This window comes from Panicum virgatum, chromosome 7N (genome assembly GCF_016808335.1).
Source record: "Panicum virgatum strain AP13 chromosome 7N, P.virgatum_v5, whole genome shotgun sequence".
NCBI lineage: Eukaryota > Viridiplantae > Streptophyta > Magnoliopsida > Poales > Poaceae > Panicum > Panicum virgatum.
In genome coordinates this window covers 40,098,643-40,125,625 of record NC_053151.1, presented here as the reverse complement: position 1 = coordinate 40,125,625, position 26,983 = coordinate 40,098,643, and the positions used below count along the sequence as shown (strand labels likewise).

Genomic DNA, 26,983 nt, shown 5'->3' with positions numbered 1-26,983 from the left:
ACAATAATTGTGCTTCAAGTGGGTACCCAATAGTGTTTTTTTTGTCAACTAATTAATTACGATGGCATGCTATTCTAGTTCATTTTTTCTCTTAAATTATTTACACATAATGCTATTCTAGTTCATTTTAACTTTTTGGGTCCATCCAACAACTTGAAATCTTACTATTACTAATTGGAGGCTCCTTTTGAGCATCCAAGTGAAGCTACCTAGGATTCTAAGTGGACACTAAAAAAAGAGAAATCCTAGAAATTCTCACAAGAATCAGAAACATCTAGCCATCAATTCAACGACTCCAACTATAATAGTCATTGGATCTGTTATCTTTCCCAATAAATTACTCACCTCTACTATTATGAAAATAAACTAAAGTAAACCCCTAAAAATATATCTAAATTACCCACCTCTGCCATCGTTTGAAAAACTAAAGTAAGCCACTATTCTTCTCGTAAATTACCCACCTATATCATTATAAAAATAATGCAAATAACCCCCTTAATTTGCATATAAATTATCTAATTATGCCATTATTCAAAGTTAAAGTAACATCTAAATCTGAATCTAAATTATAATAAAATATTAAAGTGCACTAATATAAAAAACTAAATTACTATTTCTATTATTATTAATATATTATTTATGTTATTGTTTATATAAATAACTACCCACGGTATGTGTCACCATGTATTCATGTATGATGAAAGAGATAAAAATACCAATTTACAGTTAAATGGTTCAATTAAATATATCAAACACACAGGGAGGTGTGAGCAAAATGAAATCTATTGTAATTAGATAATAATAAATATATATATATTTTGGAGTATATATGTTAGAATATTCTAATTAGTCCGTGAGGAAGCACAGGTCGATATATATAACTTGCATCTCTAATTCTGCTCCTTCGCTCTCCAACTCAGCACAAATTAAATTCCCCTACCATAACTGCTTGAGGTCGTGGTTCCCTTCTTTCCGTATGATCAGTTGGCTTGTGGTTGTTTCAAACGCCGCCGCCTTGAGTTATTAAACGGCTCAAAAGTAAATATGAAATCTTTTGAACCGATACTGCGGCTACTGTCCATGCATATATGAAAGTTTTGAAGTAGGAGAAGTTTTGCCCTTGCTTTGCTTTCTTCTTGACTTTGCTAGGTGTCACTTTTGCTTCTACAACAAGTCAACAATCTTGTGAACAGGAAGTCGTGAACTAATTGAAGGGACTTACCCCTTAATCACTCCAGGCTTCTTTCATACTGAAAAGCACTCCCCCCCTACCTTTTCCCCAACTTGGCACAAGCACAACATCGCACTCTTTGAATAATTGCACCTAGGAATACTCCTTCAACGAGTCTTCAATTAATCCTTGCAGATACATACACACACAAAAAAAAAGGTTAGGACTCCTGAATTCTGAAACATTACACTATAGCTCTTAGCTCAGAACAGGCTTGTTTCCCATAGGCCGCAACACATGCGTTGATTTGTTTGCTCACATGATCAGTTGGAACGTCCCATCACACCCAAGGATTCAATTTGCACAATAATTCCTCTAATTAAGATGAAAGTAATAAGCATGTTGAGTCAATAATATGCCCAGTTGCCCACATGACCCAGCACGGAAGGCGCCACTGCCATGGCGTGCGCCACAGGTCAGTACAAGACGGCACTTGAAGACTTGTTGAAGGAGTATTCCTAGGTGCTGAACACATGGCGGCTGAACACTATGGCCCTGTTTAGATCACAACTCGTAAACCCCGTAAACACAAAAAAAAAGTCACATCGAATATTTCGACACATGCATGAAGTACTAAATAAAGTCTATTTACAAAAAATTTTGTATAGATGGGCTGTAAATCGCGAGATGAATCTAATGAGCCTACTTAATTCATGATTTACAACAGTGATGCTACAGTAGACATCCGCTAATTATGAATTAATTATAAATTAATTAGTATCATTAGATTCGTCTTGCGATTTACAACCCATCTGTACAAAAAGTTTTGTAAATAAATTTTATTTAGTATTTCAAATTAGTAAGATTCTATCGCAAAATTTTTTTGCGTTTCATCTAAACACGGCCTATGTCTTGGTCCTCCGAAGCTCACATGCTCTCCCGGACTATTGCACAAGGCGCCACTGGTGGCCATGCATGCCATGCCGACCCGGTTCATTGTTTAATCGACGTAACCGCGCTCCGTCTATGCCTAACTCAAGTGATTTGAGGGGTTCCAACACTCAGGTAATTTTGTTCCCGATTTCACCCAAAGCAAGTAACAAAAAAAAAATCGAGTGAAACAAAAGGCTTCCTCACCTGAAATTTTTAACCATCAGATCAGACATCAATGACCACAAAAAAACCCCCAAAAAGAGTACTAAAAAACATGTAACCCAAAACAAAAATAAAAAATATTAAAAAATCAAAATTATACAGAAATGTTCTATGGAATACAAAATTTCAGAAATTTTAGGGAGATAGTGAGTAACCCGACAAATGCCAAATACAAAATTGCAAAAACCAAAATTAAAAATTTCGGGGGGGCGGGGGGGGGGGGGTGCCTGAGTAATCCAACAAATTTAATCTGACAAATGAAAAATACAAATTCAAACATTTAAAAAACAAAATAAAATAGAAATTTCAAAATATTACAAAGTTATTCTATGGAATTCAAAAGTTCAGAATTTTTTGGGGGTGCCTGAGTAACCCAACAAATGCCAAAAAGAAAATTGACAAATCAAATATTCAAGCAAATTAGAACCCAAAAATATATATGTTGCAGTGCTATTAACACTATAATTGACAAATGTAATGCACTCAGTTACAATAATATTGACTTAACAAGATGGAAAACAAAAGAAAAACAGAATCCTAATTTTTATATGTACACTTTTAATAAACAAAGTACTGCAGCTAATTTACACTCAAATTGTGGAAAACATACAGTACTATAGAAACTGTAATTTACAATGAAATGCCATGTCAATAAGGAAAATGCAATGGGGATGAAATAGTTGGGGGGCAAAATGAGAAATAGAACAAGCAATTTATAAAAAGGCCTAAAATGAAAACCATCATTGATGTTTGAAGTCAATAGCACATAATTACAACCCAAATATATTTAAATTACAGTACTATAAACACTGAAATTTTGGATAAATTGCACTGTAAATATGAAAGGAAAGGATAAAAAATGAAAATATACCTGCAAGAAAAGAGGAAATGAAAAAAAATTAGCCTACAACAAACCTGACGCAGAATCCACTATTGAATGAGTGGTTCTGATCAAGGCTAGAGAAAAGATACAAAAACGCAAGTTCAAATTTAGTACTTAAAAAAACATACTTGAAGTCAATAGCACATAATTACAACCCAAATATATTTAAATTACAGTACTATAAGCACTGTAATTTTGGATAATTTGCACTGTTAATATGGAAGGCAAAGGGTCAAAAATGAAATAAATCTGCAAGAAAAAGAGTAAAGGAAAAAAAATTTGGCCTACAATAAACCTGACGCAGAATCCACAATTGATTAAGAGGTTCTGATCAAATATATATTACAGAAAAATAAGAATAGGAACTAGGACTAGATATATAGGGCATGCACAAACCCGTAGAGTGTAGAGCAGCACTAAACAAATAATGAAACCAAAATACCTTACCAAGAGCCATAATGCACAGACCAACAAAAATCAACTTGCAGATAAAATTTACAGTGACAACATATGTAAATGACAGTATGAATTAAGCTGTCAATAGAGTATATATTACATGTAAAAAGTACTATACTAATAGAAAAGCAGTTACAAGAAAATGGGCTACAAAATATTCTAAGTTGACCAGAAACATAAGAGTGTTGTGGAGCTCATTACTGTAAAATGAAACATAAAACTAGGGACTAAAATTAGGAAATATGTAAAAAGTTCTACAAGTTACAGAGAACTCCACTAATAAGGGGGTAATCAAAACATAGATGACTAGCAGTATACAAAGGCTACTAAACTCGCAGTATGTAAACTTGTATTAACCAATACACTGAAACAGTATATACACACGAAAATCCACGAGTAACCAACAATAAATATATACACAAATATACACGAACAGGGGAATGACTGAAATATGCAAGCAAATCAGATAGAGGGGAGGTAAAAAACCTACAGCACTCAGAAACAAAAAGGAATCAAATCAGATGGACGCTAGCAACCAACAATTCACAATGAAATGGGCCAAATCCACAGGCAAAACACAAAACATCTGTGCCACATACCTAGAGAGAGAGAGATGGGGAAGCCCCCCCATAGCACGACCGGCGTGAGTGCCGATGCGAGCAGCAGGAGCAGCACCGCTCCCTCCCCAGCGCCGCCTCGTCCTCGGCCTCTGCCTCAGTGGCCGGACGCGGGGCCTCCGACGTGCGCCGTCTGTTGTTGCCGACGCCGTGCGTGCTCCGAGAGAGAGAGAGAGAGAGAGAGAGAGAGAGAGAGAGAGAGAGAGGCAGTGCCGCAACGCCTCAGCAGAGGATGCCGGACATGGAAGGAGACGGCGGCGGCGGCGCAGGAGAAAAATTCAGTCGGAGGCAGAGCAGCGGCCCCAACGGGATCGCTGTCAAAAATCACCGAGAAAATTGCAAATAGATGAAATCAACAACGAAAACCACAAATAAGAGCAACTCCAACAGATTGATCTTCCCCTTTTCCCTTTTCCCTTTTTCTCAATATAGGGGATTGATGTTAAAAAAATCTACTCCGGCAGATTGATTTTCCATCACCCTTTCCCCTTTATTTTTTCTCAATCCCCAATAATTTCTCTCCAATCCCCAATAGAAAGGGGAGACATCACATCTCCCTTTCCATATAGAAAGGGGGAAAATCAATCTGCTGGAGCACTTCTTCCATATATGTTGAAATTGAGAAAGGGGATTTCCCTATATGGTGAAAAAAAGAAAAGGGGAAGATTAATCTGTTGGAGTTGCTCTAAGGGAGCAAATCGAAAGGAATCAAGGAGGAGATGATGAAAATCTAAAAATCGCCTCAACCTGGCAGAGCTAGGAAGGGAGCGGAGCTCACAAGGGAGGAGACGAAAATGAAATGTAACTGAAAAGAAGAATGGGGAAAGAGCGGAAAGAAATATCAGGGCGGCAAACGAAAGATCCAAAAAAAATAATGCTGACAACATGGGCCCGCAGGTCACTGAGAGAAACCATAACAAACGACCCCAAAACAAATGAAGGGCGCAGAATGGACCAAAATGAAATCGGACGACACAGCAAATCGAGTGAGCAAAGGCTTCAAATCACCCGAGTGAGAGATAGCTTTCCTTTTTAATTAACAAACCAGAATGCATGCGCTGCTTGACGCGACTCAACTAACCTCGTAGCGAGATGGCGTGGCTCCATTGGGTCATACCTAAGCGGCTGCTTTTGCTGGGGCAGGCAGACCACATGCCCGGCCTCACCAACCATGCAATACACTAAAACATTGTCACTCAACGTCTAACACCTTGCACCACTAACTACACTAACCATATGTTAAATATATACTACTTTGACCATTAAATAATTTTACAAATCAAATAAAAATATAGAAAAAAAATAATATATTCTAAAAACTTTTGGAGGCAAATCAGGCCATGCCACTTTAAAAGAAATTAAGAAGAGATAGTGGTGATCAAAGTTTGATTGTATGGACAGTCCAAAACGAAGAGATATTGGTGATCAATAATGTTCCAGGTACTTGGAGGGAGTGTACAATTTTCTTTGCGAGGAAATTTATAGTATATGACTGATCTCCAGGGATGGCTAGTTACGTTGGCTACGATCTGGAACATTATTGGCTTGGCCCTTACAATGGCTAGACGGCTCAAGACAACAAGAGACAGAACGGCAGTTCGCTTTATTTGTCCTAGAATATTAATTCATCGTGCGATGCATGATTGCATCCACTGTAAACCAGGGTATGCGTATCATATTTTAATTTGTAGCTCATCAGGGTAGGTGCTACTAGATAGTTGTTTGATCCTTGCATGTGGTTCTTCGAGGCTTTTTTTTTATTGTGGATGGAACAAGGGAAACAAGAAAAAATTTACAGTAATTACAGAAAAAAGTAATATATATTGGATAGGAGCTTTGCTGATTTTTAGACAAAAGGCTCGCCGCCCAGCTTTATAATGAAAGCAAAGTGTCGACTGGGTATACATATATGAATCTTATTGACATGCGACGGAATCAAAATTTTCAACTATATATGATGACGACATTTGTCATTAGCATGCATCGCAGTGATGACGACATTGTTAGTTACGAATTGACCAAAGGAAGAAAAAGAGGAAAAAACAAAAGAATCTCGTGCATGCACGGAGTTGGCAGACTCTTGGATCGTACGTCAATGCTCCCAGAGCAGCAAGGGCTCCTCGAAGCAGAGCTCGTCGGCGATGTCCCCCCACGGCGAGCCACAGTAAGACGGAGGCAGCGGCGAAAGCATGTACCCGAAGTCCAGAGGAGCATCCGGCACGTCGAGAAAAGCGAGGTCCGGTCCCATGCCGCCGCACGACGGAACTGCATTCTCAATGCCGCCGAAGAAGTCCGGCGGCGCCGCTTGCTCGTATTGCTCGACCGCCTGATCGGGCGCCCTGTCAGCAACCGCAGCGTCGTCGGAGTTGTCAAAGGACGGGACGACGGGCGAAGGAGCAGCAGCAGCCAGCGTGGCCGCGGCGAGCGCGGCGGCGGCCTGCACGTCCTTGGGTGCCGCCGACGCGGCGCGGGGCAGCTCGTGCGCGAGCTCCGGGAAGTTGAGGTGCGCGGCGCGGCCCTTGACGGCGAGCGCGGCGGCGTCGTGCGCGCGCGCCGCCATCTCCGGGTTGTCGAAGGTGCCGAGCCAGATGCGCGACTTCTTGCGGGGCTCCCGGATCTCCGACACCCACTTGCCCCACGTCCGCATGCGCACGCCGCGGTACGTCGGGTGCTTCAGGTCCCTGCGCGGCCGCTTCGTGCCCCTATTGCCGCCGCCGCCGGGGCTGCCGGAGTCGTCGCTGGAGCTTGGCGACGCGGCGTCGAGGGAGGCGATCGATCTCGAGTTGTCGCTGCAGGTGCAGGCCTCCGACGACACCTGAGGCAACACCTGCTCGTGCTCCATTGCTCCCCGCCCTGACGTGACAAGAAGTGAAGCACTGACGATGGTCGGCGATCGACTAATAAGCCTTCTCGCTTGCTGTTGATGACGACGGACCAGTAGCTAGCGTCTCTTGCGACCTGATCCCGCCGCTACAACTTAGAACTGATTGCTGTGCTTGGTGACTGAGATATGCGAGGCACCATTCCTATATATACCGTACCGATCCTAGCGAGCCATGCTACATTGCTACACTTGGACTGATCTCCGGAAAGTCAATGTGGAAACCGCAATTCGAGTGGCACGTTTTCTTTTAGTTTTCCTCCCCAGATCGAGAAAATGTGAATGGCATTGCGAACAGAGAAAGGGTGGAAAAGAGGGTCAGCAGAGGTAGCAAACCCAAACCCAAAGGGACTCTGCATGGCCTACTCCTACGCGCTTCTCTGCCTCTGTCGTGGTCAACAGTGCTGAACCCACCTTTGATTCCCATTGTTTATTATCTGTCCCAGCAACCAGCATGCATGCCCCAGCGCACAGTTCAGGTTCGTGCGAAATGTGATGGTGCGTTCCTTGGATTGGGCGAGTGATGATTAAAGGAGCCTGTTTACTTCAAAAAAAAAATGATTAAAGGAGCCTGAAATACTCCCTGCCCTACCAATTCGTGGGCCTTTGCGTGGAGTATTAAACTGCACCAAATCCCCAATTCAGAGAACCACGAGATCTGGGCACCTGCTGCCTGCTGGGTGTAATGGGAGCTTTTGTACTAACCATAATATCGTATTAGAATAATCTGCTATTCTGCTCGTTCCATTATACAATGGCAACGAGGGAAATGCTGGGCGTGTCAAGACCAGCAGAGCGAGTTGTGTTTGTTGGGGAAAGGTGCAGGATGGCGAGTGAGATCGAGGCGAAATGATGCAGAGCAAAAGCACTGATACGGTCATACGGAATTAAACTTTTGCAGCTCGGCGTGTATAAACACTGCCAGATTCCAGCGTGAGGCCGGGCATTAACAAAACCGTCAGGCAGGAACTCGTGGCGCGCATCCGAGGCTCGGATGCTTCCTGAGATCACACGCAGGAAGCTGCGACGACAAAAGCACCCCTCGTCCTTTGGGCGCAAGATTTCATCTGGCACCACGAGTGTTTACTGAGAAACTAGGATGGTGACTGAGACATAGCACCTGTGGTTTAGACCCTGCAATGCTGTTTGAGATGGACCGTACCATTGCACCTGGACTGGACATAGCAACTTTGATTTATTTTTTAGGCGCGTGTCAATTTTTATTGAGCACATGACTTCAATCAGGGCTAACTTGTAATGCAGGCTACACAAAGAAAAACGCCGAGGGTGCTTGGAATGTTGGAGTTCCATGAATGATTTTTTCTTTTGCAGGAAATGCAGCTATAGGGGGGGGGGGGTGAAAAAGGAATTCTGAAACTTATAGGCTAGGTTATATTCAAAGCAAATTTCCAAAACATTCCTTGAAGGTTTTTCCTCTGTGGTCTCAAATAAGTGATGTTTTGTACCGTGACAGAGTCTACACTAGTTCAACCACTAATTACTAGTCTCATATGCAAAAAGCCCAATTACCAAAAATTCACTCAAAATATTAAAACATAAGTGATGATCAGAATTAAACATGTTTATTGCACGTCACACAAAACCACACTTAATTGTGTTTAGGAAAAAAAATAGATAAAAAGGGAACCAACTGAAAGACGAGAAAAAGGACTCAAAGTGAAACCATGTCATGCAAATGGACTCTTTTTTTGGCCATTATACGTTCAAAGCAAATGTTATTAATCAAATAAAAAGCACATGTTATAGACGAGATCTTTGCATCAAAGGCCCATACGATCGGCTGAATTGCTACCTAATTAATGTGCAACGCGAGGACGAATTATCAAACGAGAAGATGGTACATGCAGGGCCATGGATGGTAATTAAAGATCGATGGAAAACATTTTATATAAATCAATCGAAGAACAAAAGAGATCGAGTTGTATTTTCACATAGTATCAGAGACACTTTTGGACGGCCGCGCTTCATATGGCCCTTGCTTCAGTTCTAATTTGACCTTCCTCTACCTTTCACGCAGATGCAGTCTCAGTTTTTAGTTTTGCAAATGATGATTAAGCTATGACGACGACCTGCTAGTAGAGACAAACAGGGGAGACGTAGCCGGAACATGCATATTATAGAAAAAAAAAGTTTTTTTTTACAAAAAGTGAACCAACTCAAAGACTAGAAAAAAGGACCAAAAGTTAAAGTGTGAAACTATATCATGCAAATGGGCTCTCTTTTTAGCCATTCAAAGCAAATCTGGATCTCAACTAATAATCATCACATGAGTAGAAATTAACGTGTGCATTTACATGTTACTCTATTTTGTTTTTGCGAAATCATCAACATCTTACTTAAACAGGTCAAAAGGACATGTTATGGACGAATCCTTTGCATCGAAAGCCCTAGACAGCGATGGGTTGAATTGCTACCTACTAATGTGCAATGCGAGGCCGACTATCTTACTATTACTAATTGGAAGAAACCACCTAGGATCTTAGGTGAACACTCTGAAAAAATAGAGAAATTCTATAAATCTATTATCTTATTTGGCCAACAAATGAAGCCACCAAGTTCGCTCTCAAGGTCTAGAAATTCCCACATTAATCAGAGAAAAAAGAAAAATTAAAATTACCCACCACTGTCATTATAAAAACATTAGCCTAAAATACCCCTGTGCCTAATTAAAAATCACCATCCAATGCCATTACTAAAAATTAAATATGAAATACCATTTAGCTATGTATCGGTTACAAACATATACTATTAATAAAAATTAAAGCTAACAACAATAAATCAAAATAAAATGAAAATAAGAATAATTATATGCATAATATTATTAAAGCTCAACAAATCAAATTGTTATTATAGGTATATCATATTTGAATTGTTTTAACCAACAATAAGACATAATTTACGATAACAAACAGGGTGATGTATTGTAAAAAAAAATAATATAATCTTTAAGTAAGGATATAACGACATGTAAAATTTTAAATTTTCAGTACTAGCCGCGCAAATGCGCGAGCTATACGCCTAGTTCTCACAAAAATCAGAAATATCCAGCTATCAATCCATCAACTCTAATTATAATAACTATTAGATCTGTTATCTTTCATAATAAATTACCCACCTCTGCAATTATGAAAATAGACTAAAACAATCCCCTAAACATGTATCTACACTACTCATCTCTGACATTATAAAAAAATCTAAAATAACTCCCTAATCTTTGTGTAAATTACCCGCCTAATCCATTATAAAAATAATACAAATATCCCCCTAAATTTGCATATAAATTATCTAATTATGTCATTATTATTACAAGTTAAATTACTTCTAAATCTGAATCTAAATTATATAATTATAATAATATATTAAATGCACCAATATAAAATTCTAAATTACTATTTCTATCATTATTAATATATTATTTATATTATTGTCTATATAAAAATACTACCCACGATATATGTCACCATATATATTCATGTATGATGGAAGATATAAAAATACAAATTCACAAACAAATAATTAAACTAAATATATTTTGGATACATATGGAAGTGTGATGCAAAATAAAATCTTTTGTAACTAGATAATAATAAATATATATTTAGAGTATGTGTTACAATAGTTAATAGATGAAAAAGGTCGTGAGATAGATAATTATAATAAACAATTCTAAATCTATTGATCTCATTCTTATATTAATTCTAATTAGTCCATGCGGAAGTATGGGTTGATAGACTAGTCAAGTATCAAACAAGAAGAAGCTAAGACATGCGGGACCACGGTTCCTATGGGCGTCAATTAAAGATCGATCGAAAACATAAATCATATATATACATCCATCGAAGACGAAGAAGAAAAGAAGCTCGTATTTTTTTCCCGCAACATAGCATCTCGCAGGGGATTTTCTTCTGATAACGACGGGCGGCGCCCTCATACGGCCCTTGCTTGTTCTGCTTTAACTTGACCTTCGTTCCTCTCTGCCCTGCACACGCAGACGCAGTCCCAGCTTCTGCATGACGATTAAGCTATGACGACGACCGGCTTGTCACGCCAGTACTGGAACAGCAGTAGAGACAAAACCGGGGAGACGTGACAGCAGCGACGAACCCGTCCCAGAACACACACTGATGAACACGAAATGCCATTGGAGCGACTCGATCGACGGCGAAGTGCCAGTGCCGGTGAAAACAACGTGCCCGACGAGCTCGTCGATCACCCGCGCGGCCAGTTGCGAATAGATAGCGGTTAACACTAGCACGTCAATGAAACCCCCAATGTACTATATATATATATATTGTATTTGCAAACTAGTATTGTATAAAGAGTGGTTAACACTAGCACATCTCCGCATAACTTCCACACGACACGAGCGGTCATTTTCTTACAGCAACCGGCCGGAGAACACGGGAGGCCGTCCTGGTGCCTGTCAGCCTGTGCCGTGGACGGAGATGAAATAATTGAGGCGGCGCTCGCTGTCGGAAAGCTACGCTCCGGCTGATCGACGGGCGCGACGCCCGGAGCATCGGCGGCGAGCAAAAACGGCGCGATGAGATCAGCTGGCGAGGAGGAGGAGGCGCCGGGGGACGCGCGTGGCCGTTCGCGGTGGAACCAGCGGCCTCGACGGGCGGATCCCGCTCGGCGATGACGACTGTCACATGGCGAGAATAGTACGACCGGGATCGATCGGCTACTATTTGTATGATTACATGTCACTAGTTATCACACGCATTTCCTTTTGGTGGTTTGATCGTAATAGAAAATGACTGTTGGCCAATGATGGTGGTCGCTCCTCGCTCTCGGTTTTTCCTTCGCCTTCCGGCTTTGGATTTTGCGTTTTTTTTTGCGAATCTGGTGCGAGCACGTTCAACCTTTACGACGCAAAAGCAACAACTGCTTGGTCCGGGTTCATTGCCACCGATGGCAACGGCGACGATGCGAAATCTCCAGAGAAAAGTTTGGCTCCGTGTTCTGTCTTTATTTGGTTCATTCCGTTTGCCGATTTTTTTCGACGAGCGGGCACGACCACCTCAGTCCACGTGCGTGGAGTCTAGCTCGGTCCGCGAGCACCCAAATTTCTCTTTACTCTGGATCGATTCCTTTCGTGCCGTTTACTGAATCTTTCGACAGGATCGGTGGCCTCATTCAGTCAGTCGCCTGTAACCGTCGCGGCGAGCCGGCCCGTCCGATTAATGTAACCCGGCGCGGGCAGCTCGCCGTGCGCGCCGTGCCCGCGAACTGTGCGTGATACGCCGCCGCGACGCCGGGCGATGCGCGCCCGCGCTGGCCATGTGCCGGGCATGTGAGGCGGTCGCTCGCCCGCCCCCCTGGATCGCCGCTCGCCGGCTACGTGTCACGCCGCGACGGAGGAATGTCAAGTGTGGCCGAGCTCCCCGTCCATCTCGCCGTGCTCGCGGAGCGCAGGGAATATACCAGCGCCAACCGGGCGGGGGAGCCGGTAACTCGGCGTGCTGGTGCCGAGCACCTAACCCGGCGGCGATTGGCCTCGTTCTAGCTTGTCATCAGCGGGAAGGGGACAAGGGAATATCGCGCGCTGGGCGTTGGAACTTTCCGTCCCCATTGCCCTCCGTTTCTTGCGTTGGATCCATTCAGCTCGCCGAATTTCCAGCGTACGAACCTCGGAGGGATATTACCAGATCAGTTACGTAGAAAATGCAGCAATCTGCGAGGGCAAGTACGTCCAGTTGGCGTGATAAGGTTTAAAAAGGCACTTCGATTTCTCTCTTTTTCAGTGAAAGGTGCTTGGATTTCTGGCCGTAATAACGACGTGGCAGCGGCAGGGAACCGCCGGAGCGTTGCGGGCTGGAACTGTCCGGTGAGAATCTGCCGCGCAACGTTCGCATGGCCGCCGCTGCTTTCACCGGCTGCCCGGGCCGTAAAACGACCCCCGAACGGACGGCACCTCACCACTTAAACTGCTCACCCGGAGAATTGTATTGTTGCCTCTCTCACTTTTTTTTTGGGAAAAGCTCTCTCTGTCTCTCTCCCCTAAGATGAACAATAATGCTGTCATTGTTGATGCGAGATGCAACCATACAGAAAACAATTGCAATTATGCAGGCGCATCAGGCTGCAGTCGATCAGTCGACGTCCCTTCGCTCTGAAAAGCTGATACAGAAAGAACACACGGCAGCTCCATAGCCAAATCAAGCACAATCACAACTAATTTAAGATAGGAATAAGTAACATAAGGACTGGTGGTAGCTAATAACTCCTCTTTTTCCAAATTCTCTGTTTTTTTTGGGGATAGATGTATACTACTACTACTAGTGTGGTATCTATTGAATACTCGAGTGTGAGATAGAAAAGGTAAGGCGAGTAGCAACTACTCCGCCCACAGGAGCGGCTCGTGCATCCCGACGACGTCGCCGCCGTCGTACTCCTCGGCTGCCATTGCCGCCGGCCACACCGGCGGCCACCACAGCCCGTCCCTCAGGTCCAGGAGGAGGTCCGGCAGGTCGAACAGCGCGTTGTCCTGGCACTGCCCGCCGTCGCCGCCGTGCGTCGTCTCGAGGCAGCAGGCAGCTTCCGGCGACTCGTCGGCCGCGGGGGAGGACGGCAGCTCGGCAGACGACGACGACGGAGACGGCGGCGCGTCGCACTGCACCTCGGCGGCGGCGGCCTGGGCCGCCGCGGCCTGGATGTCGGCGGGGGAGGTGGACGCCGGGCGGGGCAGCTCGTGGGCGCGGTCCGGGAAGTTGAGGTGCGCGGCGCGGCCCTTGATGGCGAGCGCGGCCACGTCGTGCGCGCGCGCCGCCATCTCAGCCGTGGGGAAGGTGCCCAGCCAGATGCGCGACTTCTTACGGGGCTCCCGGATCTCGGACACCCACTTGCCCCAGCTCCGGCGCCGCACGCCGCGGTACGACGGGTGCTTGTACCCGCTCCGGCTGCCGGACGACCCGGCACCGCCGGCCGCCGCCGCCTGGGACTTGTTGCCGCCGCTTGCCACCACGTTATCGTCGGTGCTGCAGCAGCTGCTGCTCTCCTCGCCTTGGTGGCCGGTACTGCCATTGGCTTCTAATTCCTGGGAGTCCGGCGAAGAGGCTCGCTTCCGCTTGTTCGTAGTTTTGGAGCTCTTGGGAACCTCTTTTGGCACGCCATTGATGAGGCAGGAGGAGGAGGATGTGGAGGACGAAGAGGAGGAAGATGTGGTGGCTGCATGGGCATGGGTTGCGATTGCTTCCTTGTCTCGTTGGGCTGTAGCTTCCATGGCTTGTAGGCTTGTAGCTAGGTGAGGGAACTGAGGCAAGAAGAGTGCCCCGGCCTATAAATAGTGGGAGCCTGGTACCTTAGCTCTGAGCTGTGGGGCCTCCTTTAACGTTTTTTTATTTTCTTTTTAGGTTATCATATTGTTGAAGACATTTATTTTTCTTTATTTCCTTTTTCGCTTCAGAAGAAGTGTACGTTATGGTTAGTGATCATTGATCAGTGAAACAGGAGCTGTTACTTTTATCCCTAATATATTAAGCTGCAGAGCTAGTTTATGGTATACTATGCAAGAGCAAATGTGTGTCACCTTTATATGAATCGTAATTCAACCGTCCATACCAGAGACCTAAGTGTGATAGAGATGCTTGGAAAGCTACAGAAATTTATAGTATGAGAAGAAATCAAATAAAGAAACTTGAAAAGGCCACATGATTTATCATTGTTTTTTATTCAGCGATGGGCCAGAGCACACTGTCCTTTCATTTAAGAAAAACAAATAAAGCAAGAAAGAATAAACATTCTATTATATTAGTAGTCGAAGAAAGCGAACTGACGCTTTTTTGCAATTAGTTAGGATACAGCTTTCAGAAAGAAAAAAAAAACTCTTTGAAAAGTACCATTCATGTGAATATACCAAAAGAGAATCAATTATTTTATAGCTTTTCGTACCAATTGGCTGATTTCTTTGTAGAAGGTTCTAAGCATTGACAATCACTGTTGGTAATACTCAACGGGCTTAAAGAAGCACGACTACTTAACCTACCATCTCTGCGTGGTCTGAAAAAACAAAGCAAACCCATCTCTGCAGCACTTCGTTAAAAAGTACTGTCTGGCCTGTTGTTGTAGATCCGTCAGTCTTATTCGTCTCCAGTTGCTGTTAAATACTAGTCTACTACGTCAAGTCAATCTTCTTCTTGGTAAAATAGGTAAACCAATAGCAAACTGAATTCTGAAGCGATATATCAACAAACGTGATGCTATCAGCACAGTGAGTGCAAAGGGAGACCAAGTGCGTATCGTTGTACTTCAACCAACTTCCTCTGCAAAAGCAACTAACTTATCTCTGCAGCACTAGACTGAGAAAAAAAGGGTACTCCTACTTGTATAGTTGTATGCTGAATGGTTGCACCGTGCGCATGTGATCCGTCAATCTCATTCGTCTCCAGTTGCTCTTAAAGATGCATGGCGATCTTATTCGTCTCAATTATTCAGAAAATCTTATTCATCTGCAGTTGCTCTTAACTAGTACTCCTTTTTTTTTCTGAACCAGTAACCTCCTTCTGGGGGAGAATAGGCTAACCATTTCCTCTTTTTTTTTTCTGAACCGATTAATAAACTTGATTCCATGATTCCATCAGCATAATCATGCAATGGGAGATCAGGGGCGCAGCCAAGTGGCGCTGATGCCCGCATACAAAAATGCTGCGACGGGAGATCATCAGGAGAGTGAGGGGGGCAGGCTGCCGGATCATGCAAGTGGTGGCGGTGTCGCTTGCGTACAGAACTCGCATGCCACGCCGGCGGGGCTGCAAATATTATGCTCGCCGATCCTCGTGGGTGCGAGCCTGCCTGCCGGCCGGCCGGCGTATTGCCCGGGCGCCCAACCTGACGACAAGCTGGGCAAGTCTCGGCCAGCATGCATCTCGCCGGAATCGTTCCGCGATTTGATCAGGAGCCCGATTTGGGTTCGTTTTTGTCTGGTCTCGCCTTTGACTTTCCCCCGCTCTACTGGTGGCTTAGTTCGTCTGAGCTCTGACGGCGGCCGGCCGGCTGGAAAAGATTGGAGATTTGGAGGGAGTTAGGCCAGGGCTCCACCATCCTGGCCAGATTTCAGTTCCGGCTGATGGGAACGTGTAGACGACGACGGCGGCGGATACGGATTGGGATGTGGTCTCTCTACGCTTCGTCCAAGTTCTCGAGACGGTATTGTAGTACAGGTCCATAACTCGAGCGGAGCTCTGCTCGGCGCAGGTCAAAACGGATGCTGCCGCGGTGCCGCCCGCTCTACCAGAAATGCAAGGCTTTTCTATCGAGATGGCCACCAGATCGGCAGATCGTACGACCGCAAGTTCCCATAGAACTGACGAGACGAATTGAATGCCACCGTCGGGTCGGGCCGGAGAGCCTCCGCACTGCACTGCTGGTAGGATTCCTTGCACGCGTTCGTGTCGCCACCACCCATGTCATCCGGCGCTGGTGCGTTCGTGCGCGCCGCAGCAACCGGACACACGGGTACTGTACCCGGGGTCCAGAATTCAGAAGCTTCGGTAAGAGTAATCTATCACGAGACGGGAGCAGTGGATTAGGAGCTCTTAACGGGTTCATGTTGTACTCGCTGCGAGCGCTTTCCTTGCACGGTTCCCGTGCGGCCGCCCGCACTCCACGCCACGGGCGGCGCCGATGGTCTCTCCTCCCGGCAAGAAGCCACAGCGCCCGTGCGGCACGTTCCGTTGGTGGCATGCGCTCCCACGCCGCGCTTGACCCTTTGACCTCCGGGAACGCGGAACGCGCGGCTCCCCAGGACAGGACTTACTGACTTAGGAGCCATGCCGGCCGAACCGAGGAGCCACGTGAGCGTGGAGCCTGCGGCGCGCGCACCGAGCGCGGCCAGCGGCCAGCCGGGTCGATCGGCCGGCCGGTCGTTCGTTTTCGGCCGTGATCGCGCACGACGGCGCGATCGCACCAATTAGCCGCGCGGCGGCGAGAGGGAGAGGCGGGAACACGGGGGCCGGGCCGGGCAGCGCCGCCGGCCGGCGAGCGGCCGGTATGCCGACCCGAACCGCGACGACGATCGTGTACCTGCGGTTGCGAGGCCTGCAATCTTAAGCGATGATGCGGGTGAAGGTGAAGGATGCACACCCACACAATGACCCAAGGACGTGACGGGTTCTCTCTTCCGTCGGCGACGTGCGGCCTAGGTGTGTGAGCCGAAACCGCGCACGCGGTTTAGAGAGGTGGGTGATCCCATTCTATCCAGCGCCGGCCGGCCGGCCGGCCGGGTCAGCTAGAGAGACGGCGATCTCATCAGTGTGTCGCTGTACTGAACGGGGCCGGGCAAATCAGCGCGCGGCCGGGCAGTACACGCATTGCTTCTACGTTATTGTAGAGCTTAATTGTCTACCATCGCGTTAGATGAGTTACATCCTCTGCTTCCATTGGAGTACTGTACTCTACGACGATCCCGGTGTCCCTAGCTACGTAGCATGCATCGCGGTGCACGCTGGTAGCTAGTACAGTAGATGGCGTCGACGTGTCTGCCTCCTAACTTGCAAGTAACAATTCGCCGTCAGAGTTGGCCCGCGCGTCTACCCGATTCCAACCAACTTCCGTATCAGGTCCAGGGTTCCGGCTCATTCAACCCCACCGGGTCAGCCCGAGCAGTAAAACTAAAACCGGATCGGACAAAGTCTTTGAAGCCTTTTGTTTATTATTACTACTACGTGGAGGGAGAAGTTACTGGGCAACAGGAATGTACTAATTAATAAAGCTCTATGACATGTGGACCTACATTTCAATGTTTCAACCTCGCCGTTGATAGATTAGGCAAGTTCCTGCTATGCTAGTATCTTAAAGTGATCAAGCTAGGATATGCACCCTTGACGCTGATGCTGCATGGCGGGGGTAAAAAGAACAGCCGTAAATGCAACATGTACGGAACTGCACTAATGTACTGCTACAAATCCGTAGTATGATACCTCCATTAGTTAAAGTTAAATAGCTTAAGTAGTGGAAGTACTATGGAGTACAGAGCTGCAGCCTGCAGGTGTAGCTCAACCAGCTAACAGTACCCAACTTAAATACTCTGACGCCGGCACACAGTCTCCCCAGCTTGGTAATTTACGAGCTCATGAACAGATGTTTTTTTTTAAGAGAACGGCAAGAGATTTGCCGTAATTTTTATTAGAAAGAGAAAAAATAAGAGATACAAACACAACTTACAACCCATCACAATTAAAGCCTTTTCAACCTACAGTCGACTGCAAAAAAAAACAAAGAGCTCCTTGTAGGGAAAAAAACCAGAAAACAGTAGGAAAAACCACTAAGCAATATTCATGGGCGGCATATGTATAAAACCTCAGCTCGCAGCGTACCAAGAACAGGAGTTAATACTCCTGCCTACGGCCTGTATAAACAAAGTTACAGCCTGCACGGAGTGTCCGAGATGCCAAGGGCAAGGCCATCAATGCTAAACTAACCATCCCGTCCTAACAGCAGATTATTAGCGCATTGGTTAGTTCGCCGGCAGATGGGAGAAGTTCACGGCCGGGAACACTAACCACACGCTACTGCTGCTACAGCGTTAGTCCTACAATACTCCCAGGGTCAAACGGCCCTGTGCTGGGGCTCGATGCTAATAATCAGAGCTTATTTTACTAATCTCGGCGCGTGATTAACCGTCCCCGATGACGCCTCCGGCTGATCGAGAGCTGAGACGGGGGCGCGCGCGGCATCAACGCGGCCTGTCAACGCAACAGGCTGTAAGGGCTCTAGTTTAAGGGCCGCCACCGGTTGCCCGATGGCCGATGCCCCGATGCGAGGCATGCGACGCCGGCCCTTTCAACGCTGCTGATTTGACACCACCCTTGACACCATCAATGGAGCCTTTAAACCGCGGCCAGCTTTCTTCGTCCTTGGACTTGGAATCAGGAACCCTAACCGAAGAGCTCGTGGCGAGCGCCACGATCAATGGAGTGCCGCTACAGCCAGTGACAGTTTGTCCACACGCAAGAATGGCTTTGGCTTGTGGTTTCAGACTTTCAGGTCTGATGGTGTTGAGAGAACTGAAGGTTGAAGACTGGGGCACTGTACGTTCAGGCCAGGCTACTGTCAGCTCGCGCAGCCTCAGTGCAGCAACGAGGGTGCCAATGGTGACGGAGACAGTCAGGGTGTCAGACAGACTGCGGACCTCCACCTGGAGATGCACTATGCAGAAGCACAAGCGGCTGGGCACAAGGCTGCGTAGAATTTGTTTCCCAGTGGCACTGGATGCACGGCACGGGCAGGTAGGCTAGAGGCGGCTCACCTGGGCTAATGTCAATCGTATTAGGGCCGCGAAAGTAACGGTTAACGAAATATCGAGCCACGTACTAATGATCTGCTGCTGCATCATGATCTGCGAGGTACCAGAAATTTGACTTCACCATTCAGGTCAGGGAAAGAGAACAGACAGACAGCCGGTTTCCATTATATATGGTCAACAGCGGCCAGCTGGTTTCTGGAGTTCTGCTGTGCTGCCCGACCTCTTTAGAGGCTTCTCAGGTATGAACCACAAAATCAGATTCTTGCGAACAAGCATGCTCTGCTCATGGACTTTATTGGCTGTTTCGCCGTGAATCCAGGCTCCGGTTTCAGATGCAAACAATCTCAAATATTGACATGCCAAGGTCCCAGCAGCATCACAAATTCAGTCTGAATTGGTGCAGATTCAAAACATAATCCGTTTCCTCTGTAATGTATATCTGTTTTGGAGGGCTCAAGAGGAATTGTGCTGACCAATTCTTCATAGAATCAACTGGAAGCTGGTAATGAACATTTCCTTTTCAGTGGAGGAATGCGCATATGCCTATGGTCAGCAAGCTTGTTAAAGGACGCCCATTGGAAAACATGGGATTTCTTCAGTGGTTGAAAAAGTATTATGATGGTGTAATCGATCGAATTAAGAATGTGTATGTGCCTTGAATGTTGACTTCATAAAAAGTTATCGCTTACCAAGGAACTCAGAAAACAGTGTTCTTCTTCCAGAACTTTTACAACATTATGACCTCAATGTGAGCAGTAATTGCTACAACATTACAATGCTAGGCTTTTGAAGCTACCATAGGTGTAACGATCCGGCCCGGGATAACGACTAAGATCTACTCTACACGTTGAGTGGACCACACCTGCTAATTAACTCTCTTGCGCTTTCGTCCTCGCTTCGCGCAAAAAGCTGCAGCTGGAGTTACCAGCTTCCCGTGACCGTCTTTTTTAAGCTGGTCTGGTTCGCTTTCTCAGGTATGAGACTATCTGCGGGAATACTGTACCGGAGATACAATATCGTCGAGCTACAGCACTCGAGCTACAGCATTTTTGCTACAGTACCTGAAACTGCCCGGCCCATTTTTGACCCATTGGGCTGGGATGTTACAATAAATATGCCTGTATAGTTAGAGGCAGTGAAGTACAAACTAAAATGCTATTCTTGTACAGATGTGCTGGTCTGCAAGGAGTCTCTTTTCAAATTGACAAATGTATAGAGTTCATCATGGTTTATATGATATTGTTATTAGACAAACTGTATAGTATTGACAAACTTTTGTCTTTACTACATATTTCTGATACAATCTTTCTAAGAAAAAAAACTATTACAATTACCAAGTTTTTTTAGTTATAGGGCTCAAGCCCACGCCTTTAAAAGACAAGAGAATGTTTTACAGCATAGTTTTAACTGAAGGACTGTGCCTACAGTAACCTGAATACACCTGAAGGCCAAAACCAGAACAAAAGGAAGCTAAGTAAAACAATCAGCCACCGATTTATTTTCAATCAGGATACCATCAACAAGTGCTCCAACTCTTGTATCTGTAGCACCCAGTCCCTCATGTTCAGCGGCGATTCCTTGGTGACGTTCATTGAATACCCATCCAGGATCCCTCCAGCTCCATCACCATCCAAAATCATTTCTGGCCTTCTTGCCACTGCTGTCAGGGTTGTTATATGCTCCACAAACTCCTCTTTCTTGCTGGCAGGACCGCAGGAGGACACAAAATTAGCCAATTCTGAGCCAGCCTCACTACTCTCATCAGTAGTAATTCCATATTTCTCCACTCCATAGTCTCAGTTTTCAAATTCTCCAAAGAGCAGCAGAACTAGTAATATTAACAGCAGCAAATCTCTTATTACTAAGCCATTTGGAACCTACTGACTCGAAAGAACTACCTACATATACACCAATATAGCCTGTGAGATCAAGCTCCACATCTTATTAGCTACCACAGAATCACAAAAAAAAAAGATGCTGGCTACATTCTTTCCCATTGCAAAACAGACAGTTATCCTCTACTTTATGTCTCTTGGCTAAATTATCTCTAGTCAGAACTTTATTCTTAAAGAGAAGCTAAAGAAAAAACTGAACTCTTGGGGGAATCTTTAAGTCCCAGATGTTAGGGACTTACACAGGAATTGCACCTTTAAAGGTTATCACTTTATAAAGAGTAAGGTGCAGTTAAGATGTATATAGCTGAATGCAGCCTACAAGAACACTTTTATAATTTTTTTTACTAATTTAGCGGTATGCCAAATCTTTTTGTATATGAACTGACTACATTTTCAATTCTCAGGCTGCACTTTTAGGTTGATTTTCAGCATGGAATTGTTTTAAATATTTCTTTACTTTGATGTTCTTAAATATTTGCTTCAGTTAAATGAAGATTATCATAACAAAACTGCATTGTGGCCACTAACCTCGGCTCTTTTCCCCTGATGTATCCAGTACTGTTTCAATTGCCGAATCCCTTACTGTAGTGTGACCAGTATTTGTTGTTTGTGGGGGCAAAAACTGGATTAATGCATACACTAGCTATCTCCCCCCATCTCAACTTGTCTTATTCCGTTTATTAGTATAGATACAGCGATAACGAACATGTTTACAACTTTCTCAGCCATATCTTCTTTGGCCTAAGCTAGGCCAAGATTGGGCACTTCAAATAGGAAAAAGTTCAATATACTCCCTTCAAGTATAGCCAAAGTTTGAATAACCCCCTAATATGTCATTTAGTTCATTTTACCCATATTACAATTTGTATTTTTTGGCAATTTAAAATTTTGCAGGGTAGTACTAGACATCACAATGTATTTTAAATTCTTTTTATAATTTTTCACCATTATTTTTTATATAATTTTGAACTCCAATGATTAATGTATTATTAAATATCCTAACCTATTATAATAATGATGTATTTTTTCTAACATGTGTTATGATATGTACTATCATCTTGTAAAATTTCAACTATGGAGAAATAAAATAGACAAATTATATTAGGGGGTAATTTGAACCAAAATCCATAGTTTGAGGTAAAATGAATCAAACTATAGTTTTGAAGGTTATCTAGACTTTGTCTATAGTTGAGAGGAGTAATTTATACTTCTTCCCTTCAAATAAAACTCTCATTTGATGTGCAGGGGTACATTTAAATGGTTAACAAATCAGCTCTAGCTTCATGTCTCAGAATTGTTTTCTGGAGCATATTGCTTAGTACAATTATTCTTCTCTATGTTATTACTATGGAAAAGAGTTGAAGATTATCCCGAAGCCCTGGCAAAATGCCGAGCACGCATAGTTGTCCTCTCCTTGGCTGAGCTCAAGGTGGAGGATGTCTTCTTCACTCCGGTTGCCATGGGAGCTTGCCTCTGATTGCTGCCCTCTGTCGGGGTCCTGCTAGGCGCCCTACGGGCATTCTGGTGGAGGGGGTCATCGTGCATTGCTTCTTGGTGCTGCTGGGTGCCCTACGGGCATTCTGGTGGAGGGGGGTCATCGTGCATTGCTTCTTCGTGTGCAGGTTCTCGGGCAAAAGCCTAGCTTGTGCCAGTGATGATGGTGCCGTGCACTTTCCTTCCTAAAAACGTTATTGTGAGGACCTCAACATGTAGGGACAGATCCAGGTGAAAACTAAAGAACTGACTCATTGTTCGGGCGGCGGCAGCATCTTAATGTTGCTCTTCCCTTGAGACGTCATCTTGGAGTTCTTGATAGCGTGTAGTGAATTTATTAGTCGGCCCATTTTTTTTGGCACCCACGCTGACCGCGCGCTCAGCGCAGATGGGCTACCGGGAAGTCCGAGGACGCGCCTGCTGGGGCTTACACACACACGCACACACACACACACGTACACACGCACCCCGGTACACCTCTGGGGATACCATGGTTAGCTTTGAGCGATGGCGGTGTCTGATCTGTTTGTGTGGTAAAGATCGACTCAGTGCGGTTTCTAGATCACAGGGTGACCTAAAGGCACAAGACCATCAACATCCTTGCATCAAGAGTTTATAAGAAGATAGTTGATGTGAAATTTATTACTACATGAGGATCAAGCATAGTCTTTTTATTTCTTTCTTATCTTTTGTGTTCCTTGGTTGGAGGTTTGGAGTCTAAGTACTTGTGTAAGTTTCTGGTTTTGTGGCCAGATATGTTTCTTTCTGGTCGTAGATATTTACTTGTGAATGTTCAAGATCAAGTTTTTTTCCCTTAATCTAAAGAAAAATGGTACTACAGAACAAGCAGGTATTGAGCAGAGAAAGAAGCTGCAATCGGACAGTTCTACTAACATTGAAGGTATTGAGCAGAGAAAGAAACTGCAATAGGACGGTTCTACTAACATAGAAAAATACAGAGTTGTTTGCCTATCTATGCTACTGTACAAAAAACCAAATCAAGCTCAAGCTGTAAAATTCAAGAAACTAGTACCGGCCCTTGCACTCAGTGGTGGAGGCAGCGGTGGGTCTAGGGGGGCAGGTGCCCCCTAGACCCCCTAAACAATGGAGTCCCCTTGAGCCCCCCTCCATTTTGAGCAGAAAGAAGAAGGAAGAAGGGGAGAAAGAAGAAAGGAAGAAGAAATAAGCCTCCCCTTAATCCGTTCCTAGGGCCGTGTTTGGTTCCTTCTAAGGAATCCTAGAATATGTTTTTCGAGAAGAGAATCTTGCATGTATGAAGTACTAAATGAAGTCTATTTGTGTCGGGTACCATAATTAGGGGCACCCTAATCTAGGGACTAGAACGCCCTCAAAAGCACAAAACGCAATTAGGCAAGTGGGCCACAATGCCAACCGCCTCACCGTACTCTGCGGTCATGGCGAACCAAGGCAAGTCGTCTTCCTCCGATCCGAAGGGAAAGAAGGACTACTCGACGGCGATCCTGGAGAGGAAGAAGTCGCCGAACCGGCTGGAGGTGAACGAAGCCACCAATGACGACAACTCCGTCGTCGCTCTACATCCGGATACCATGGAACTCTTCCAGCTCTCTCACAGCATCCGGATCCTCCCCAGGCTCCCAAAGAAGCCCAATCCGTACTCGGTCCACGGCCCAGCACCGCGGTGCGGCCCATCTGAGGCTCCCCTCGAACCTGCGGAACAATCTCCGCCTCGCTCGAGGGTAGGAGCCCTACCCTCGGAGAACAGGCCAACTCCGCCTCGCTCGAGACCCCATCAGCTGAGCCCTCCGTGGGGCCCCGGCACGGGGGATACTCCGCCTCGCTCGAGGCCACCCTCGATAGACGGAACAAGCAACTCATCTGCTCACCCACCCAACCGACAGACGCATTAAATGCCAACTGCTCCACCGCAAAGCGCGGGAGTCAGACGGCGTCAGGCCGCCATGCCGCACAGCGGGAGTGACCGGAGTCCCGTCTGCCAACTCCGATCGCCGTGCCACCATCCTCGGCGCTGTTCCGACCCTGTGGGAACCTGCGACACCCTGTGCAGACATGCCTGATGCTGTTCCCGCCACTATGCCGCCAACTCCCCGTACCTTCCTCCTCCGCAGGACCCTCGGCGAGCATGGGCGCATCCCTCGTGTGATGTACGGACCTTGACCAGCGCAAGACCACCATCAACAGAACCCTCGGCGCTCCGCCAGGTGAAGCACGGAGGACGGTACTCTCTACAGCAACTGCCACTCCATCCACCGGAGCCGCAGGACGCCGGCGCGATCCCCGCAAGGCTAAAGAGCTTCCCAGGACGACTGCCACACCCGGCGCCATGTTCTCCAGTACTCCACAGTGTACTTCCAACAGCGATCATCCGCCGCACACCCCCGATTCGGGGAGAAGACGATGACTTCAGGGATTTTCCATACATGTACTCCGCCCCTCCTTGTATCTATAAAAGGAGGAGGCGGGCTCCTTCCGGGGATCGACTCTCAGCTCTTCTCACTCATCCCGCAGCACACACACACCCTGCTCTCCAGAGCACGATATTGGCACTAGCCTCAATCATCTTCTCCTCTAGCAGAGATCTGGGAGCTTCCCTCCCTCTCTCGCCTCGCTTGTGCTCCCCTACTACAGGCACTCCGGTGCAAGATAATACAGTGCACTCGCACACCCCTGCTAGACGTACGGCTCCGCGGCCGGAACCAGGATAAACCTGTCGGGTACCACGATAAGGGACACCCTAATCGGGGTACTAAGACCACTCCAAAGAACGCAAACACGTGTTTAAGCAACTGGGCCCACAAAGGCCCGCGGCCTCCTTCCGATCTGGAAGAAAGGAAAGGACTCAAAGAAGCCCAACACACGGCCCGCCGACACGGTGCGGCCCATCCACGCTTCCCTCGGACCGCGGGGCGGTTTCCGCCTCGCTCGAGGGCTCCCTTCGAGACCCCTCGACTGCGCCCCGCATCTCCGCCTCGCTCGAGGGTAGCGAATCTACCCCCGAGCGGGTAACTCGTCTCCGCCTCGCTCGAGGGTAGCGAATCTACCCTCGAGCGAGCAAACCATCTCCGCCTCGCTCGAGGGCAGCTAACCTCCCTCGAGCAGGTAGCTCATCTTCGCCTCGCTCGAGGCCACCCCTTGGCATAAGGGACAAATGGCTCCGCCGCTCAACCGCCCGTTGTACGGAGGCATTGAATGCCAACCACTCCTCCGCAGTGCTCAAGACAGGCGGTGTCAGGCCGCCATCCCCCACAGCGGCTGTGACCGGAGTCCCATCCGCCAACTCCGGTCACTGCTCCGCCATCCCTGGCGCTGTGGCGCACTGTGGGACCTGCGACGCGGGACGAAGCGTGCCCGGCACTGCCCCCACACTATTCTGCCAACTCCGGCCGTTCGGACTCCACCTCATCACACGTATGGCCCCGGGCCCACCTCCTGCCTGGGAAAGGGTCCGGCGACGCCACGTGCCCCTCCAAAATGGGCGCACAGTACACGCGGCCAGAGTCCCGGACATCCCCCCTCGAGGGGGTCCGGGACTCCACGCAACCCTCGGACCCCCATAGTGCGCGCACTAGTACATTATCCAGGAGGGTCCGGGACCGCCGCGTGCCCCGCCACCACTAGAGCATGAAAGACCTTGGCCTACGGGGCCCACGGAACGCCGCTACGCCACGTCTGGAGGACAGTACACCCTACAGCGACGACCACGCCGCCTGCTGAGGCTGGCAGGATGCCGGCACAATCTCTGCGAGACCAAGAACGATATCCAGGATGACCGCCACGCCCGACGCCATGCCCCACATTGTACTTCCTACAGTGTTCGACCACTGCACCCCCGCGATTCGGGGGGAGGACGACGACTTCAACGTTCCCCTGCTCATGTACACCGCCCCTCCTTGTGACTATAAAAGGAGGAGGCGGACTTCCTTTAAGGGGGACGTGGTCCGGAGGTATCCTAACGTTGTTCAGACTTTTCCGAACATCAGCGACCACGGTCTCCTACACTCGTGTTCATCGCCACACTCTCAGTACCACTAAGCACTCGCCTCAACTGACTCCTCTTCTAGCAGAGACTTGGGAGCCTTCCTCCCTCTCTCGCCTTGCTTGTACCCCCCTACTACAAGCACTCCGGGTGCAAGATAATACAGTGCCCTCGCACACCTCTTGGCTGG

General features: G+C 46.7%; 2 protein-coding genes across 2 annotated transcripts; both read right to left on the bottom strand.

The window, feature by feature from the left end:
* Nucleotides 1-6,214: 6,214 nt before the first annotated feature.
* Nucleotides 6,215-7,264, bottom strand: LOC120683758 (ethylene-responsive transcription factor ERF039-like). Its single transcript, XM_039965835.1, has one exon. It carries the CDS (start codon nucleotides 7,122-7,124, stop codon nucleotides 6,375-6,377), a length of 750 nt encoding a protein of 249 aa, XP_039821769.1. The 5' UTR covers nucleotides 7,125-7,264; the 3' UTR covers nucleotides 6,215-6,374.
* A 6,047-nt stretch (nucleotides 7,265-13,311) lies between these two features.
* On the bottom strand, nucleotides 13,312-14,443 carry LOC120683910 (ethylene-responsive transcription factor ERF024-like). The gene has a single exon (XM_039966011.1). It carries the CDS (start codon nucleotides 14,407-14,409, stop codon nucleotides 13,525-13,527), a length of 885 nt encoding a protein of 294 aa, XP_039821945.1. The 5' UTR covers nucleotides 14,410-14,443; the 3' UTR covers nucleotides 13,312-13,524.
* Nucleotides 14,444-26,983: the final 12,540 nt, after the last annotated feature.

Excerpts from the sequence above, each read along its gene's own strand:
- LOC120683910 (XM_039966011.1), bottom strand. The coding sequence starts at position 14,409 with ATGGAAGCTACAGCCCAACGAGACAAGGAAGCAATCGCAACCCATGCC.
- LOC120683758 (XM_039965835.1), bottom strand. The coding sequence starts at position 7,124 with ATGGAGCACGAGCAGGTGTTGCCTCAGGTGTCGTCGGAGGCCTGCACC.